The sequence below is a fragment of the Psammomys obesus genome, unplaced genomic scaffold (genome assembly GCF_907164565.1).
Source record: "Psammomys obesus unplaced genomic scaffold, mPsaObe1.curated_primary_1811, whole genome shotgun sequence".
NCBI classification, from domain to species: Eukaryota; Metazoa; Chordata; class Mammalia; order Rodentia; family Muridae; genus Psammomys; species Psammomys obesus.
In genome coordinates, this window is record NW_026590405.1 from 4,035,674 (window position 1) to 4,051,042 (window position 15,369).

General features: G+C 52.9%; 1 protein-coding gene across 2 annotated transcripts in view; it reads right to left on the bottom strand.

Annotated features, from left to right (window-relative positions):
• Nucleotides 1-1,274: 1,274 nt before the first annotated feature.
• Zfand3 (zinc finger AN1-type containing 3) overlaps nt 1,275-15,369 on the bottom strand; it is a 216,030-nt gene continuing 201,935 nt past the window's right edge. For both annotated transcript variants that reach the window (XM_055607204.1, XM_055607203.1), the window contains one exon: nt 1,275-3,189. In XM_055607204.1, coding sequence (XP_055463179.1) covers nt 3,035-3,189 — 155 coding nt within the window. In that variant the 3' untranslated portion in view covers nt 1,275-3,034. The remainder of the gene's footprint in view (nt 3,190-15,369) is intronic.

The following is a 15,369-nucleotide window of genomic DNA, read 5'->3' on the forward strand; positions in this document are numbered from 1 at the left end:
CATACAGGCCTGAGCTTCGAGGCCAGTGACTGAAATGTCCTGCCATGGGTGCTTGCCACATACTGGGACCTAACCGTTGTATGTGCCCAAATGCACAGGGAAAGGAAGGTGGGGGCTGGCCCCAGTGTGGGCCAGGAGGGACCTTTGTCTCCTGGTCACACCAGCTTGGCCAAGAAGGCGGGTAAGTGCTGGCAGGCAGCAGAGAGCCCGATGCCCCCCCCCCCCCCCCCCCCCCCCCCCCCCCCCCGGCCGGGCTTCATCCTGGGGTTTCTTAGCTGCAGATGCATCTGGAGCCGAAGCAGGGCTGCTGCGCCTCCTGCAGTTCTCTGCAAAGTGTTTGCTCTCTGAATGCTGAGTACGAGCCGCTGGCTCTGGGCAGGAGCCCCCAAATCTCACCAGAGCACCCAGCATCTGCCCACAGCGGAGTCACTGCATGGGGCAGTCCGGGGAGGAATTAGCAACCGTTCTGTCCTACATAATATTCCGCATGTATTTCAGGATCTGAGACCTTCCCCCAGAACCCTGGACTGGAAGGACCAGGGCTTCTGTCTGCCTGCTCCTCCTCCCCAGAGCCTCCCTCGGCAGGCAGCTGTGAGGGGATGCAGAGGAAAAGCACCTTCCGGCACTGCAGACTCTCCCTAGGTCTCTACTGTGCCTGGGGGCTGGGGGGAGGGGCTCCTCATAGCTCCCCCTCTCCCTGTGCCCATCAGAGAGCCTCTGTCCTGGCTTGGCCACGCCCCAGCCACCAAACCAGCCTTTGTTGCTGCCTGCTGACTTGTTCCCTGCCCTTGGCCAAGCACTCTGACCCTCCTGGGCATTTTCCAATCACCCTCTGGCAACTGTGGGCTGATGGGTCGGGACCCGTCCTCTGCCTGATGTAAAACTTTCCAAAACTGTTGTGTACCCTGCCTGCCAGAGCCACCACACTCAGGCTTCCAGCGAGCGGGCAGCATTCATCCTACTGGCCCTCACCAGTGCTAGACCCAAGTGGCAGGACCCAGGGCCCAGCTGACCCATACCGGGGGCCCTGAGAGATGGCCCTAGAAACACCCTGCCCCCGCCACGCCTGTCCTGAGCCTCCAGGCAGGACAGCAGCTGCCAGGCCTGGACACTTGTGGGCCAGTCGCCCTTCCCCAAGTACCAGGTAGAGCAGGGCTGCGGGCAGGGAGGCTCTGCAGGCCTTTCCTGGCAGAACCACCAAAATAGACAATCCAAGTGTCTGTACGATTGGTTTAATTTTTTTTTTTTCAGCAGGAGGAAAAAAAAAAAAAGAATAAAGTTACAAGATTCTTTTAATATTTTCACAATGTTAAACTAAAACTGAGCTCTAGGCTATGTGTAAGTCAATCTAGGACACAAAGGGTTAAATAAGATTTCCTCTTTAAAGATACAAGAATTTCAGCTTCCCTTACATTTAACAAACTTCACAGAACAGACGCGGCAGGGAACAAGCCCCTCCTCCCCTCCCAGCGCTCGCTCCGCTCCGGCAGGAGTGAACCTGGCATGTTGCCCAGCACCCTCCTCCCAGTGCTGAGGGAACCTGAGGGGCTTAGGAAGGGCACTGGCGCCTCACTGAGGATGGCCGTGTGGTGGCCTGAGGGCTCTGGCTTAACAACAGTGGTAAACGCTGGGCAGACCTGGCCCCTGTGCCCTGGGCTGCCCTAGGTGAGGCGCTGGTCTGGGTCCTGAAGCAAGAATTAAGGCTGGAGATCTGCATTGGGTCCCATCTGGTGGGGCAGGGCGGGGGCAGGGTGGGAAGAACATGATTCCCTGTTCGGTATTTTGGATCAAGACACTGTGGTTGCAGAGCCACTGTTCGTCTGGAGAGCAGACCTGGCTCAACTACACAGAGATCACTGGGCTAGACCGCTCAGCAGCAGCCAGGCGTGGGCAGCCCCATGTCAAGCCAGAGGCTGAAACATGGCACGTTTGTGGCACTTAGACCTGATCCCAGATTCTCAGCCCTGCCCACCTGACTGCTCAAGGTTTCTAGCCAGCCTCATGTCCCTGCTCCCATCCAGGCTCACGCTGAGAGCTGCCTCCCACCACAGCCACCAGCACTCAACACTCTAGAGACAGCTGCACCAGGGTCTTGTGCAGCCTGCCGTCTCCCCTCCTGAACCTACCCTGAGGTGGGTGGCCTGGCTGTCTTCAGACTATGGCTGCAGAGAAGCATGTGGAGGCTCCTGCCAGGAAGGGTAGAGACAGCAGCTTCCCCAGTGCACCCACCGATTCTCGTGGCCACCAAACACCTTTTTAAACTCCAGAAACAGAGATCTGGTTGCCAAGGCCTAGGCACAAGCCTCAGCCACAGAGCTGCCGTGAGCAACACCCTTGCCCTTAGCAAGCTGCAGCCAGTGGGCCACAACCACGGATCCTGTGCAGAAAGGTGGGGATCGTGCGTGGACTAATCTTGAGTGGATCTAATTTTCAAAGTGAAGTTGTCTCTTCTTGTGTGATGAGTTTCCTCCATAAGAATCTGTCCCAAGCCCCCACTTCCAGCATTGAGGGAGAGTGAGGCCACCGCCTAGCCCAGCCATGTGGCCAGTCTCAGCAGCTTCCTGTGGCCAAGGCACACGTGGCCATCAGGTCCTGCTGGGACCAAGCAAAAGTGAAGAGGTGAAAGGCCGAACATGGAAGAGTTTCTGTCAAAGCCGCCCGCGTGGGCTGGGAGGCCTGCGCCTCCTCTGCTGACTCAGTCTGGTCTGGACACTTTCCACTTAAGGCTTTTTGTAAGTTTGACTCCAGCAGTGACAGTATATGCTGTTTTAAATCCACTAGCCATGCTCAAAAAAAATATTCTTCATGTTTTAATTTTATACAATGGCTAGCAGGCACCTTAGTAACCAGCCAGAAATCAATTTCATCCACCATCAACCCCTAAACTACAGTACCAGGATGGCTGGCTAAAGAAAGGAAACGGCTGGCTGTAGTCTGACGCGTGCCCAGTACAAGGTGTCTGGCTGACTTTGTCCTAAATAAGGCTAACATTAGTGAACTAAGAACAGCGTCGTGTGGTGGCTGTGCCTGGCCTTCAGGAGCACCCCTCCCCGATGCGCTGGCAGGAGCGCCCCACTTTCCGGTCCAGTTTCACCATTTTCATGATGGCTTCCTCGCGGCCGCGGCCCATGTGGTCGAATGTACAGTCATGCTGCTCGGGAAGGCGGTGTAACATACAGAACACGTAGCCTGCAGGGGAGCAGAGGAGGCAGATCATTAGGGGGGCTCACTGGCATCGCCAAGAAAGGGGTACATGGCAGGGCACACGGGATCAGTGCAAGGCTGCACGCTGCTGAGCACCAGCTCCCTGGTACAGTGAGATCTGCAGCCCTTGCGCTGGGCTATGTGTGGGCTCTGGCCTTGCCCCGATGCAGCAGATGAAGAGGGACTCCAGGCTCAGCAGAGAAGCTTGCACCCATGCCAGCTCAGAAGCCCTGGCAAGCTGCAGCAGAGATCAAGTCAGCGCCACAAGCAAATGGGGCTGCTAACAGAAAACAGGGCCTCCAGCCCTGGACAAGATGATCACAGGAGAGGAAGAACTGCAGAGGCTGTGACCTCATCTCTCTGACAACGCTCCACCTCCCCGAGAGGACAGAGAGGAGGCAGCTGTAGGTCCAAGGGAGACACTGCTCTGGCACATAAGAGGAAGCCCAGGACAGAGGACAGGCCGGGGGGGGGGGGGGGGGGGGGGGGGTGGCGCAGGCAGACAAGGATGCTCTGGGCCTTAGTGGTCAAGACCTCAGCCTGCAAAACAAAGACCTTTCTAAGGGGGGTCATCTGCCCTCCCAGCTCCCCCAGGGAACCCCTAGAAAGGCTGAGAGGTATGTGCAGTCCCCTCCTTCAGGATGGGGAGGAGACTCTGAAGAGAACCATCTGCTGGACCAAGTGCTGCCTCCATCCTCACTGTCCAGCCCTGCGGACCCAGACAGACATCAGGCCTTGATGGGCCCAAATGCGTTCGTGGCCTGCCCTCACACCTGCAGCAACTCACAGGGGCATTCCTCCCAGACAGCTTTCCTTTAAGCTGAGTCAGGAACTAGGCAGGTCTCCATTCCTCTGCAACTATACAATAACAGAAGCCGGAGACCAACAGCTGGAGAGGACAAGGCCCTGGGGGTGGCGGATTAGCTCAGCGGCCCCAGGTTTCACATTTAACTTCACCCAGATGATGCTGGAGGGAGATGTGTGTGCGGAAAAGAGGCGGGGTCTTAACAGACGTATGCCATTCCCCTGCCTGGCAGCTGCTTGCTTAGGCTGTGTGTGAGGGCGCATCCATATAGCTCGGGGGTGGGGGCACAACCTGGCCATCCATTGTTGGAGAAACACATTATTAACTGCTTCCCAGGGAGAGCAGGGCAATATGTTTGACTCTAAATTGGGACTGGGTTTAAAGAAAAGAACAGAGATGAAATTTTTGTCTCCTGAGAAGCTGAGCTCCCCTTGGTCGAAAAGCAAAGTTAAGATTAATGAGCGTGTGTTACACTTACTGATAAGTTCGTTACTCCCAGATATTGGATACCAGTTGTCTGTCTCCTGAAGGGTTCCGCAGCAGAGACCCATGCGGCCTCATGCACACCCCCACCAAACACGCTAAATCACCCCCACCAAACACGCTAAATCATCTTCCAGGAGCAAAGCCCTGGGGGGGGCGCGATGCCAGGCGGCGGCACTAGCCCTGGCGCATGTTCTGCACATACAGCATATAGAGAAGGGCAGGGGCCCTGCCGCCGCCGCCTCCAGGACGGTGGGGATCGGGGTGACCTCTCCGTAGGGAGGGGCCTCAGGAAAACAGCCGGAACTGCTCAGCTTAGCTTAGAGCCAGGTCAGAGCAGATCCAGAGGGCAGAGTTCCAGTGTGGCCCTCGCCCCCTCCTCCAGCAAGGGGGGGGGGGACCCCTGTTCACTCGGATTCTTCGACCTGTTGCAGACCCCCGTCCCACGCACCTGTCAGATGCAGCCAGACAGCCTGGCTCTGAGGTCTGCACTGCGGAAACTTACTAAACAGCAGCCGCACTTCAGGCAGCACAGGGAAGGCAGCAGGTGATACACAGCGAGGGACCTGGGGACGCCTGGCCACGTCTCATGGCCACACCGAGGCTGGGTTGTTAGACAGATAGATTACACGTCATGATCACGCACTGGCCAGCAACTGAACGCTGGTCTAGGTACATCCTGCTCCAGGGTAAACACGGACTGCGAGGGACTAGTGGGTGGAATTTCATTTTTTAAAACAAAAGAAAATGGAAAGCTTATTAGAAAAAAGAAGTGGAGATGACTCAGAGGCAGAGCAGCTGGAATAACAAATCTCCACCTTCACTTCTTAGCAACACAGACCTGTTCCGAGAAGCTGGTGCAGGGATCGCGAACTGCACTCACTGGACAGGGATGTTCTTGAGTGACAAAAGGACTCGAGGTTAGCACTGCTGTTGGCTGGGCTAACCTCAGCACTTCTCTGCGACACTCATGATAGGCCAAAAGGCAAGGCAGGAGGCCTGCGAGCTCTGCGAGTCTCAGAAACAGAAGGAGGACAAGACAGTCTTGGATCCTTTCTTGAAAAGGCCACAGCAAAGTAGCACGGGAAGACAGAGAAACACAAGCAACAGAACTGCAGCGGCACTGCTGTTACTCCCAGGATGTCACAGTTCTTTTCCTACTGTCACACGCGGCGCTCCACTCTGCTTACACAGCCCCCTTGCTCAGCAGCAGTTTTGAAAGCAACTTCGATGTGCTGGTTCGCCCTCACCACTGTGGAAGTGCTGTACTGGGATTGGCACGGCTGAAGATAACTGAAAGGATGCTCACTCCACAGAAGAGAGGGAGGCTCAACCATCACCAGCCCCACAACCTGGAGTGTGCCTGGAAGCTCCCATTGGGCTGGGCAGTCCCACTCATGGCCTGAGAAGACCCCTTCAACTCAGGAGACAGCAATAGGAAGATGAGTGGCCATATCATGGCAGGGTTTGCCCGGGCCTGCAACTGTGGACAGCGTGAGAGGAAGGGAGGAATCAGAAGCCTGGGGCATATACAGACATTTCCATCTACAAAGATGCTTGCAAAGAGGAGAGACAGCAGAGGCCATCAGCTGACTCATCGTGAACACAGCAGTGGAGGAAATGGGGCTGGAGTGAAGCTCAGTGGTTATAAAAGCACATACACCTTTGCCAGAAGAGGGCCTGCAAGCAGGTTCCCCAGCAGCAAGCACACAGCTCCTAAGTGTCCACAGCCCCAGTTCCAGGGCATCCAGCGCCCTCGTCTCACCTCCACAGCCCCAGGCACACATGTGCTGTGCACAGACATGTAAGCAATGTACTCACACATAAAATTCTGCAAGTGGAAGCAGCCAATGGAAGCCCAGCAGAGGTCTAACACATCTGATTCAGACACAGAACACATGGCTCTAGCCAGCCACATGCTACAGCTGTGAAGATGATGTGACTGAGGTGTAAAGGTGCTTTTGGTAGGAAGCACACTTCTGCTCTCTCCCTACAGCCTTTAGCACAGCCTCTTGTGCAGGTGCTCTCAGCCGCAGCTGAGGTTCACAGGAGGCGCACGTTCTGAGCTTGGGCACTGGGAGAGGCCATGCCCGGACGCCACAGCAGGCAGACACGCCATGGCGCCCAGGACCTTGCTGTAAGCACCCCTAAAGAAGGGGCAGTACTCCCTGTTTTGCTCCTGCACAAGGGGCACCAGTGACTGTCACCCACCCCAGTGTGGAGGTGGCCTGAGGAAGAACAGGCAGCACCTCACAGCTCCCTTGTCTCAGACAGCAGGAAGGCCACGACGACGGGGGGGGGGGGGGGGGGGGGGCAGGCATCATCTCTCTCCACCCAAGGATCTGAGCAGGGGTCAGTGCTTTCTTTTTCTGTGAAAAAGCGAGGGCAGCAGCACAGCCCACGTTCTCGGTATTTGCATTTGGCCCACGCCTGGCAGAAATGCTGCCTACTGGCTTCCCCGTGGAGTAAAGTCCACTAAAGTCGGCTGAACCAGGCAGCTCTGGACTCGGGTTTTAATCAGACACTTGCTTTTCTGAAGATCTACCACTTGGAAGCCCCTGCATGCTGTTCCAATAAAGGCCGAGACAGGACAAGGCTCAGCCCAGAGGCTCAGTGTTTCTACCTCACTTTTACACTTCCCAACTCAGCTGAATTTCCAATTTTTAAAGGTTCAGGCAAACCTTACAAAGGCTGACAAACCTGAGGACTGAGGCACGGCACGGGAAAGGCTCTGCTGGTGTGTAAGATGACAGCAGAATACGCGCTCACCAGCCCTCAGCCCCGTGGTCAGGCTTAGTCCAGTTCTCGGGTTAGTTAGCTTTACAGAGGCACCAGCAAGCAGATCCATGCAGACCCCGTAAAGCTTCATGAGGGCCATCTCCAGACTGTAGCAGTAGGGGTCAAATACGACATTTAAAGTGTCGTTTTAATTTAACAGCACTGGGAATGTAGCCTCCCCCACATCCCACCCTCTCACGGTATAAAATCAAGCATGGTGGCACATGCCTATAATTTCATTAACTGGGAAGATAGAAGAGGATCACAAGTTCAAGGTCATTCTGGGCTACAGAGTAAGTACAAGATCAGCTTGGGCTACAGGTGACCTGTTTCAATCAAAACAAAGTAAACATCCCGACTTCTGTATCTCAAATGACCAGGAAGCTCCTTGGAAAAACAAATCCCATTTTCCAGCAAGGAAGTTTCCTTTTCCCCCCTTTCTTTTTTTAAGTTTGTTTTTATTTTATGTGCATTGATGTTATACCTGCATGCATATCTGTGTAAGGGTGTCTGGTCTTGGAGTTGCAGACAGTTGTGAGCTGCCATGTGGGTACTGGGATTTAAACCTGGGTCCTTTGGGAAAACAGTCACTGCTTTGAACCGCTGAGGCTTCTCTCCAGCCTCAGGACGACTCACACGCCCCAGCTCATTTGTAAGGGAGCATTAGGAACATCAAGCAGCACAGCAATGCTTGTTGGAAAGCATTAGCCACTTACAGTCCACCAGCAGAAACCCCTAGATTACACCACAGCCACTGAGCCAATGCCCAAGGCAGAATCTGTAGCTGAAATGTATTAAAGGATCTCAATGCATTTATTCCATCAGGCCCTGGCACACAGAGAGCAGCTGCAAGTGTTTGGGGAATGGAATGTGTCTGCTTTACATTCTCCTCCATCCCTGGCTTCACATGCTAGAGGGAAAGTCATTATCCAAGAACCAGAACTGGGTTTTTTTGGGTTCAGCTCAGTGAGCTGAGCCTGTGCTCTGCTGCAGAAGAAAAGCATTGGGTAGTCAGAGGTCAGCTGCCCAGGGCCCTGGAACCAAAGACATGGTGGATCACCAAGCAGGACTCCTTGGTCTATCTTCTGAAGGGAAGGAGGAGTTGCCATTTAGAAAAGCCAACAACAGCTCCTAGGAAGTCAGCAAAGGTGCTGAACCAAGCAGGAGATTCTAGCGTAGACGCACACATCTGTTTCCCCCAAATCAAACACCAAAACATACAAATGCTAAGTGGGCAACAAAAATCACTTCGAGGAAGGGGTGACAGAAGCCTGAACTCCAAACAGGTGCGTGCACTGGTGGGCGGGAACCTCCACAGCAGATTCATCTCAGCCAGCAATGAAAGTCCACTGTGCCACAGAGCAGCTGGGGGGGGGGGGGGGGGGGGCTTCATTTCAAAATAAGCCCCACCCTGCTGGTGGCCTTCACTCCTGTTTCTCCACAGCCCCAGTCACGCAAACGTCCCCACCTCTCTGCCCTGTCTCAGCAGTGTCCACTGTTATCCCCTGGGGACCCACACTTTACCTTACCTTCTGCCTCTGACCATTCACTCTGACCGTCAACAAATACAACCTGCCGTTGAGGGTAGGGGAGCACAGCGCCCAACCCATGAAGGATCCTGAAGCGTGTGAGGCTCTGCTGGGCTCAGCCAGAGAGGTGAACATTTATTGACAGGAAATGGCTCAAGTAAATTTCTGCTACAGGAAGTTCTCCAAACCCTTTAGGAGCTAAAGATGTTAACCACTGGAAGCTAGAGAACTTCTTGGGCCACAATCCCCAAGGAAGCACCCACATTTCTAGTTGTTTCTTCCCTCACCGAGGCCTCTATCTGGACCTGACGTGGAGTAATGTGGGCTGCCAAGAAGCCTACCTCTTTTCAGCAGGCCTTGGTACGTATGATGGTCTCTTTCTGAATCCCCTTGTTCTCTAAGAGACAACACTTCCACAAGGCCAGCCCAGACCAAAGAGGAACCATCCTGGGCTCAGAGGTGCTCAGCTGCCAGGCTCCTGCCACATGGCTCCCAGAGAACTGACCCTGACAGCCATCCCTGGAAGCACCTTTGCAAGCAAGAACAGCTCATCTCTGGTTCTTGATGATGTCCATGTGGCAATGAAGTCAGAGGGCATCCGACTGAAGAGGCCACACCCCTCCCCTCTCTGGAGCACCTACCTCCAGCTCTCCCCAACCATGAACTTGGTCACCTTCCTGATCCTGGGTTCTGTCAGGGTGACCCATTAAGAGTGTATTTTGGGGGCTGGAGAGATGGCTCAGTGGTTAAGAGTGCTGTATGCTCTTCCAAAGGACCTGGGTTCAATTCCCAGCACCCACACAGCAGCTCACAACTGTCTGTAACAGATCCGATACTTTTACCCTAATGCATATAAAAATAAAAAAATTAAAAAGAGTGTGTTTTGGGGTCCAGCTGCTGTTCTTACTATAGTGTGGCTGACACTGTCCCCGGAACTTCTCACAGTGGCTTATCCCCTGTCCTCATCAGAGCTGAGGCACGGCTGCCTGGCTCTGACAGTCTCTGCCCGCCTGCCCTCACTTCTCGTGGGTACCTTCTCCTCCCCAGCAAATCTGTTTTCACAGACTGCTGATGCATGCTAAGCGACCAGCCCAGTAGAGACTCCTGTTGAGAAAGTGCAAATTGCAGAGAAGCCTCATTCGAATATATGAAGCCAACCCAGGAGACCTGGAAAGCATGCAAGTGGTTAGGGCCACCACAGGGACATGAAAACCCTGGAAGGACAATGAGGAGCAGCTTCTCTGTACTGTGTCTGTGCAGATAGAGATCAGAATCCTCCAAGTCCCAGGCAGAGTGTTTCCAAGTTTGGTCACATATGGAGACTGACATCTGAGATGCTGGGCTGGAGTGGTGAAGGAAGGACACGGGAGAGAGAAAGCGATGGCCACAGCTATTCTGCAACAGTTGTACCCAAGCTGCACCAGCGCCAGGCACTGGCTCTGTGTGCTGCTTTTAAGGTGAAATCTCTCTCTACGGGGTATGTGAGTGAGCGCCTGCACATCTGCTGCCCACTCCTCAAGACTGGGACTTGAGGAGAGAAGCTGGCCTCCTGGCCCATCATGCTTATTTAATGCAGACACAAGTGCAAGTCTAAAGCCAGACACGCTAGTTAACCCTGTCCTAGTGAAATGACAGCCGCCATTTACCCTTTCTGTGTACAAGTGCGGCCCTTGCCTGTGACCCCAGCACTTGGGAGGCAGAAGCAGGTGGATTCTTCTGAGTTCAAGGCCAGCCTGGTCTATAGAGTGAGTGCCAAGACTATACAAAACCATGTCTCAACAAAACAACAAAACAAAAAGTGCTACCCTCAGAGCCCCACCCCATATCATTTGGGGGTCAGGGCTGGAAGGCTCATAAACAAGGACACCACACCAAGCAGCTGCAACCTAGATCTGGTCAGAGCCTCATCAACATCTCCGACCTTCAGGTCTCATCTGGGCAGCCCCACCACTGACCCTACAGTCAGGTTCGCCTGTTCACGTTTTTCCTCCTAGTTCTCGGGCAGCACCTCAACTGCTCGGCGCTGGGCACTCACTAAGCCCTCTCCTCAGTCTAAAACTGCACACGCTGACAGTTGGGACACCTCTGTCTGCAGTGCCATACTTCCTATGCTGGAGACTCCTGATACTCTGCTCTGAGTCCCCATGGAGCCTCTTCTCAATAGAGTGCACTCTCTTTTTCCAGATCTGTTGCCATGGCGAGGCAGTTCCCAGGCCGTCAGAACCTCACAGCAGCAAAGGGTAGATTCTTCCTGCCTCTGACCACCAAACTCATCAAGGGAACCCTGCTTGCCTGCCGACTGCACTGCAGCCCTCCAGGGCAGCCCCCATGGTTGGCTCTCACACAGCTGCTCCTCCCACACAAACTTTTGCTCACTCAAGTCTCAGCTTCAGGGTCTCTTCACAGAGAACACCTACATTATCATGGCATGCTTCCATGGTATCCTGGACTACTTCAAACTTGTTACAACTGTACTTTTAAAACTACTTCTGCAACTGTTTTCATTTCGGTGCTCAGACAGCATTTGCTTCTTTCAAAGTAAGAGGCTGGACATATGAGGAGAGGTGACAACACACCGTGTTTTCTCAACACGGTGTGTTGACAGACAACGGCCAACCATGAGTTGTCCTCACTCTCACCTCTTGGGAACTGCCACCAGCCCAACCTTGGCATCTCTGCTTGTCCATGCTTTGTGATGTCACCCTTCTGACCTTTCCACATCACCTAACAGCCCACAGCAAGGACTCACCCAGGAGCACCCACTGGCATCCAATGCTGAGCCACTTGGCAGAACATCTCCTGTATCACACTTTGGACTCTGCAGGCAGGCTAGCCAACAGGAGACTCAGCTGTGCTCAGAACCAAACCTTATTCCTCCTAAACCTATGGGACCGACCCAATCTTCCCTGCTTCAGAATGGCAACTATCCACCTAGCTGCAATTCACATCAGATTCCAGATTCCTCTCCTTGCCTTCTCCTCATACTAACCTTATTATCCTCATGAGTGGTTTCTTCAGATAACCTCTAAATCATGTCCTGACTATGCCCTTCTCTCAGCTGCATGCAAAGGTTCCATGGCAGGAGCAAGCACAGCATGCTGCGGAGCAGGAACAGTGGGGCTGCAGTTCTGACAGGCCAGGGGCTCCAACATGGCTTGCTAAAGCCCCTCTCCTACAGCACTTAAGATTTTGAGCCATACAGGCTGACGTTTGGAATAACTAGCCTATGTACTTATTTCATATTTAATTCCCTCTTTAAATATAATAATGGAATATATGAACATAATAAACTTCACATTGTATAAAATAACAATCACCAAAAAAATCTCTCATCTCACTTTCTGTCACCCGTCCCTAGGGCCAAGCCACCATGGCCACCAGCCTTAAGTATTCTTGAGGGCTGACATGCACTAGCGTTTCTGCTTCTCTACCACAGAGTATTTTAAGAATGTAAATTAGATCATGTCACTCTTGTGCTTAAAGTCCTAGAAATAATAAAGGTGCCAAGGCCACCAAGCCCCAGCTGGGCGCTGCCATCCCCACTCCCCTGCAGTGGGCTCCAGGCTCACCACCGGCTGTCCCATGTCCAGAATGCCTCCTCCCGGCTGGGCGGCTTTGATTCCCACCCTCATCCCTGTTGCTCTGTGCCTCAGTGAGGCTTCTATGAAGTGGCTGAGTGCTCTGTGTGCCCCGTGCTGCACACCTCTCCAAAAGGCAAGAGCGCGGGGCAGAGACTCTCATTCCATTCTTGCAGAGCTCACTGAAGACAGACAGGAAAGAATTCCATAGCATAACGGGACACAGTGCTAGTGAAGGTGCTGCCCCACTGTGTGTGGAGGGCACCGTTACTGACTGACGTGGACATGTGTGCTTCTGCACTAACAGCTTTATTTTTCTACTGCTGAAATCAATCCAAGCTTCTGCTCACAGATTCACAGGCAGACATGTAAAGATGGCGCGAGAGGCTCCTGACGATCACAAATGAGCTGACGGACAGCAAACACGCAGCCTTCTCACACGCTTCCACTGGTGTTCGCTTCTCCCTCTCCCTAGTATTTTGGTCAGTCACTCCAGATTCAACAGAAAATTAATCTTGGTACAACCGTTGGGCTCCAGGGAAGAGCAATTTAATTGAAGCAAGAGTATTAACATAAATCTGGCCCCTTAACTTGTAAATCTAGAGCCTTTCCTCTCTTCCTGAATAAATGTGTAACTTGGCAGGGCACAAGCACAGAGAAAGATACTGCCCTATGTACTAATAATGACAAGGACTCACAAGCTTCCCTGTGCTAACTCAGCTGTCCCCTCCCAAGGGCCAGGGCTGACATAGATCAAGTGTGGAGTACCCTGGGATCAAGGAGGAAGAGGCTTGTTGGGCCTCACAAAACTCCAATGGTAGCTGCCAGGCTGCCTGTGGGGGTCCAAAGGACTTTAACTGGAGCATCTTTTGTCTGCCACTCCAGTATAGCCAAGAACCAGGCAGAAGAGCAGGCATCCTGACAACCAAATACTGAAAAGAAACTTCTGGCTTGTGGAAAGCACTCAACACTGGCACAGACCCACTCCCCGAAGCCCTGTAGGACCTTCCTACAGGACATGTCAGAGCAAGTGAAGCCTCTGAAACACTACAGAATAGCTGAGGTTCACAGGCCAGTCTGACATGTCTTCTAGACACTGTGCAGTTTAGCATGTGCGCAGGCGGGGAGGCCTCTAATCAGACACAAAGGCAGCCCATGTCCTGTGTGACAGAAGGACAGTCTCTGAAAACAGAGTCCAAGGAAGCCAGCCCTGGGTTCCACTCTGCAAAGACCCTGGGAGAAGAGGGAAGAGAACAATGCCTCACCCACAGTGTAGCAGGGAAATTGCTATGAGGCAGTTACAGATGCCTGGTTATTTTGAGCACTCCAGTGAATCACAATAACTCCAGTTTTCTCTCTGAACTCTGCTTGTTAAGTCCATCTCAGCAGGCCTGAGGTGTGGTAAGGAAACCCTCTTCATTATCAGTCAAAGAGGGGTTCAACTTCTCAGCCGGCCTAGCCCAGACCCCCCTGGACCTTGCAGTCCTGTCTCAGAGACTGAAGAGCCGTCCTGTCAACAATACCCAGCACCATGAGAGACAAAAACCTAAGAACACAGCACACACTGATGAGGCTGAGTCTCATAGGAGACAAACTGGTCTTTAAGATGCTCTCAGGAAGCTGGGCATGGTGATGCACGCCTTCAATCCCAGCACTTGGGAGGCAGAGGCAGGCAGATCTTTGAGTCCAAGGCCAGCCTGGTCTACAAAGTAAGTTCAAAGAGAGCTAAGGCTACACAGAGAAACCCTGTCTTGAAACCCCATCCCCAAAAGATGCTCTCAGAGAAACAAGTTTCCACTGTTATTACCACAGGACACTGTTCTGTTTCCTGTTGGCAAACAATATAGGAAAGCTGAAGTAGTTGCCTTCTTGGAGTCTGTGTCTCTAGGACCTGTGTCACATAGCTCATCAAGCCCTTGCTCTGCTTAGGTAAAGGTACTTTCCAGAATGAGACACCACCTTCGCTGACACTGACCTTGGAGGGAAGGTGGCACTGAAATCTCACCAGCTAACGAAGGACTCAATCGCCAGTGCTGGGCCGCTGTCGAGCAGGGGAAGGAAAGCGATAGGCACATGGAGCTGAGAGTGTTTACTGGTCTTCTGCACAGTGTTTGTGGTCTTTGGTGAGGCTGAGCAGAGGAGGAAAGAAACCACTGCTTCCTGCAGCTAAAGAGCAGTGAGACGCATGGAGGGAAAACAGCTTCAGGTCAAAGAAGCAAAGCAAGAAACCAGCTGCAAAAAAAATCAATACAATCAAGCCATGTGTAATAAACCAGGGCAACACAGGGCAGTCAATCACACAGGGTGCCCTGCGAGGAGGTCCATTTTCATGAGCAGTGAGGAGATGAATCAGTGCTGGGAAAAACAGAACACACAGTGGCAATGCCTACACTACCCATTACCCAGATGTGCAAAGACAACAAGGAGAGCAACACTATAGACCCTGTCCTCCAGAAATACCTATTTAGATTAGACTTCAAGTGACCTACACACGACACAACTTAATAAGAGCATGGGGGAGGTTCAGGAGAAGTGGCTCAGTGGTTAAAAGCACTTGCTAGTCTTCCAGAGGACCCAGATCCAGTTCCCAGAACACACATGGTGGCTCACAACCAACTGTAACTCTAGTGTGTCGGGGGAGCCAACAGCCTCTTCTGGTTTCAGTGGGTGCGAGGCACACACACATATACACAGTGCCTATACATACATGTAGGCGAAACACTTAAGACACATAAAAATAAATGAATCTTAAAACAAACAAAACAAAACAAAAAAACAACCCTCAGCACACTGGGGAAACTACAGATACCCCAGTGACTGGCTCTACACAGCAGGCTTCACATACTCACTAACCTCTACACCGCGGAAAATACGGACAGGACAGCCCGTGCTGCAGTGACCTCTTCAACACTTGGGGTGCCCAATGAGATAGCTTGGATGAGAGGGACAAGGAGGGAGAGAGAAGGGGGGAGAGGGAGGAGGGAGGGAGGGA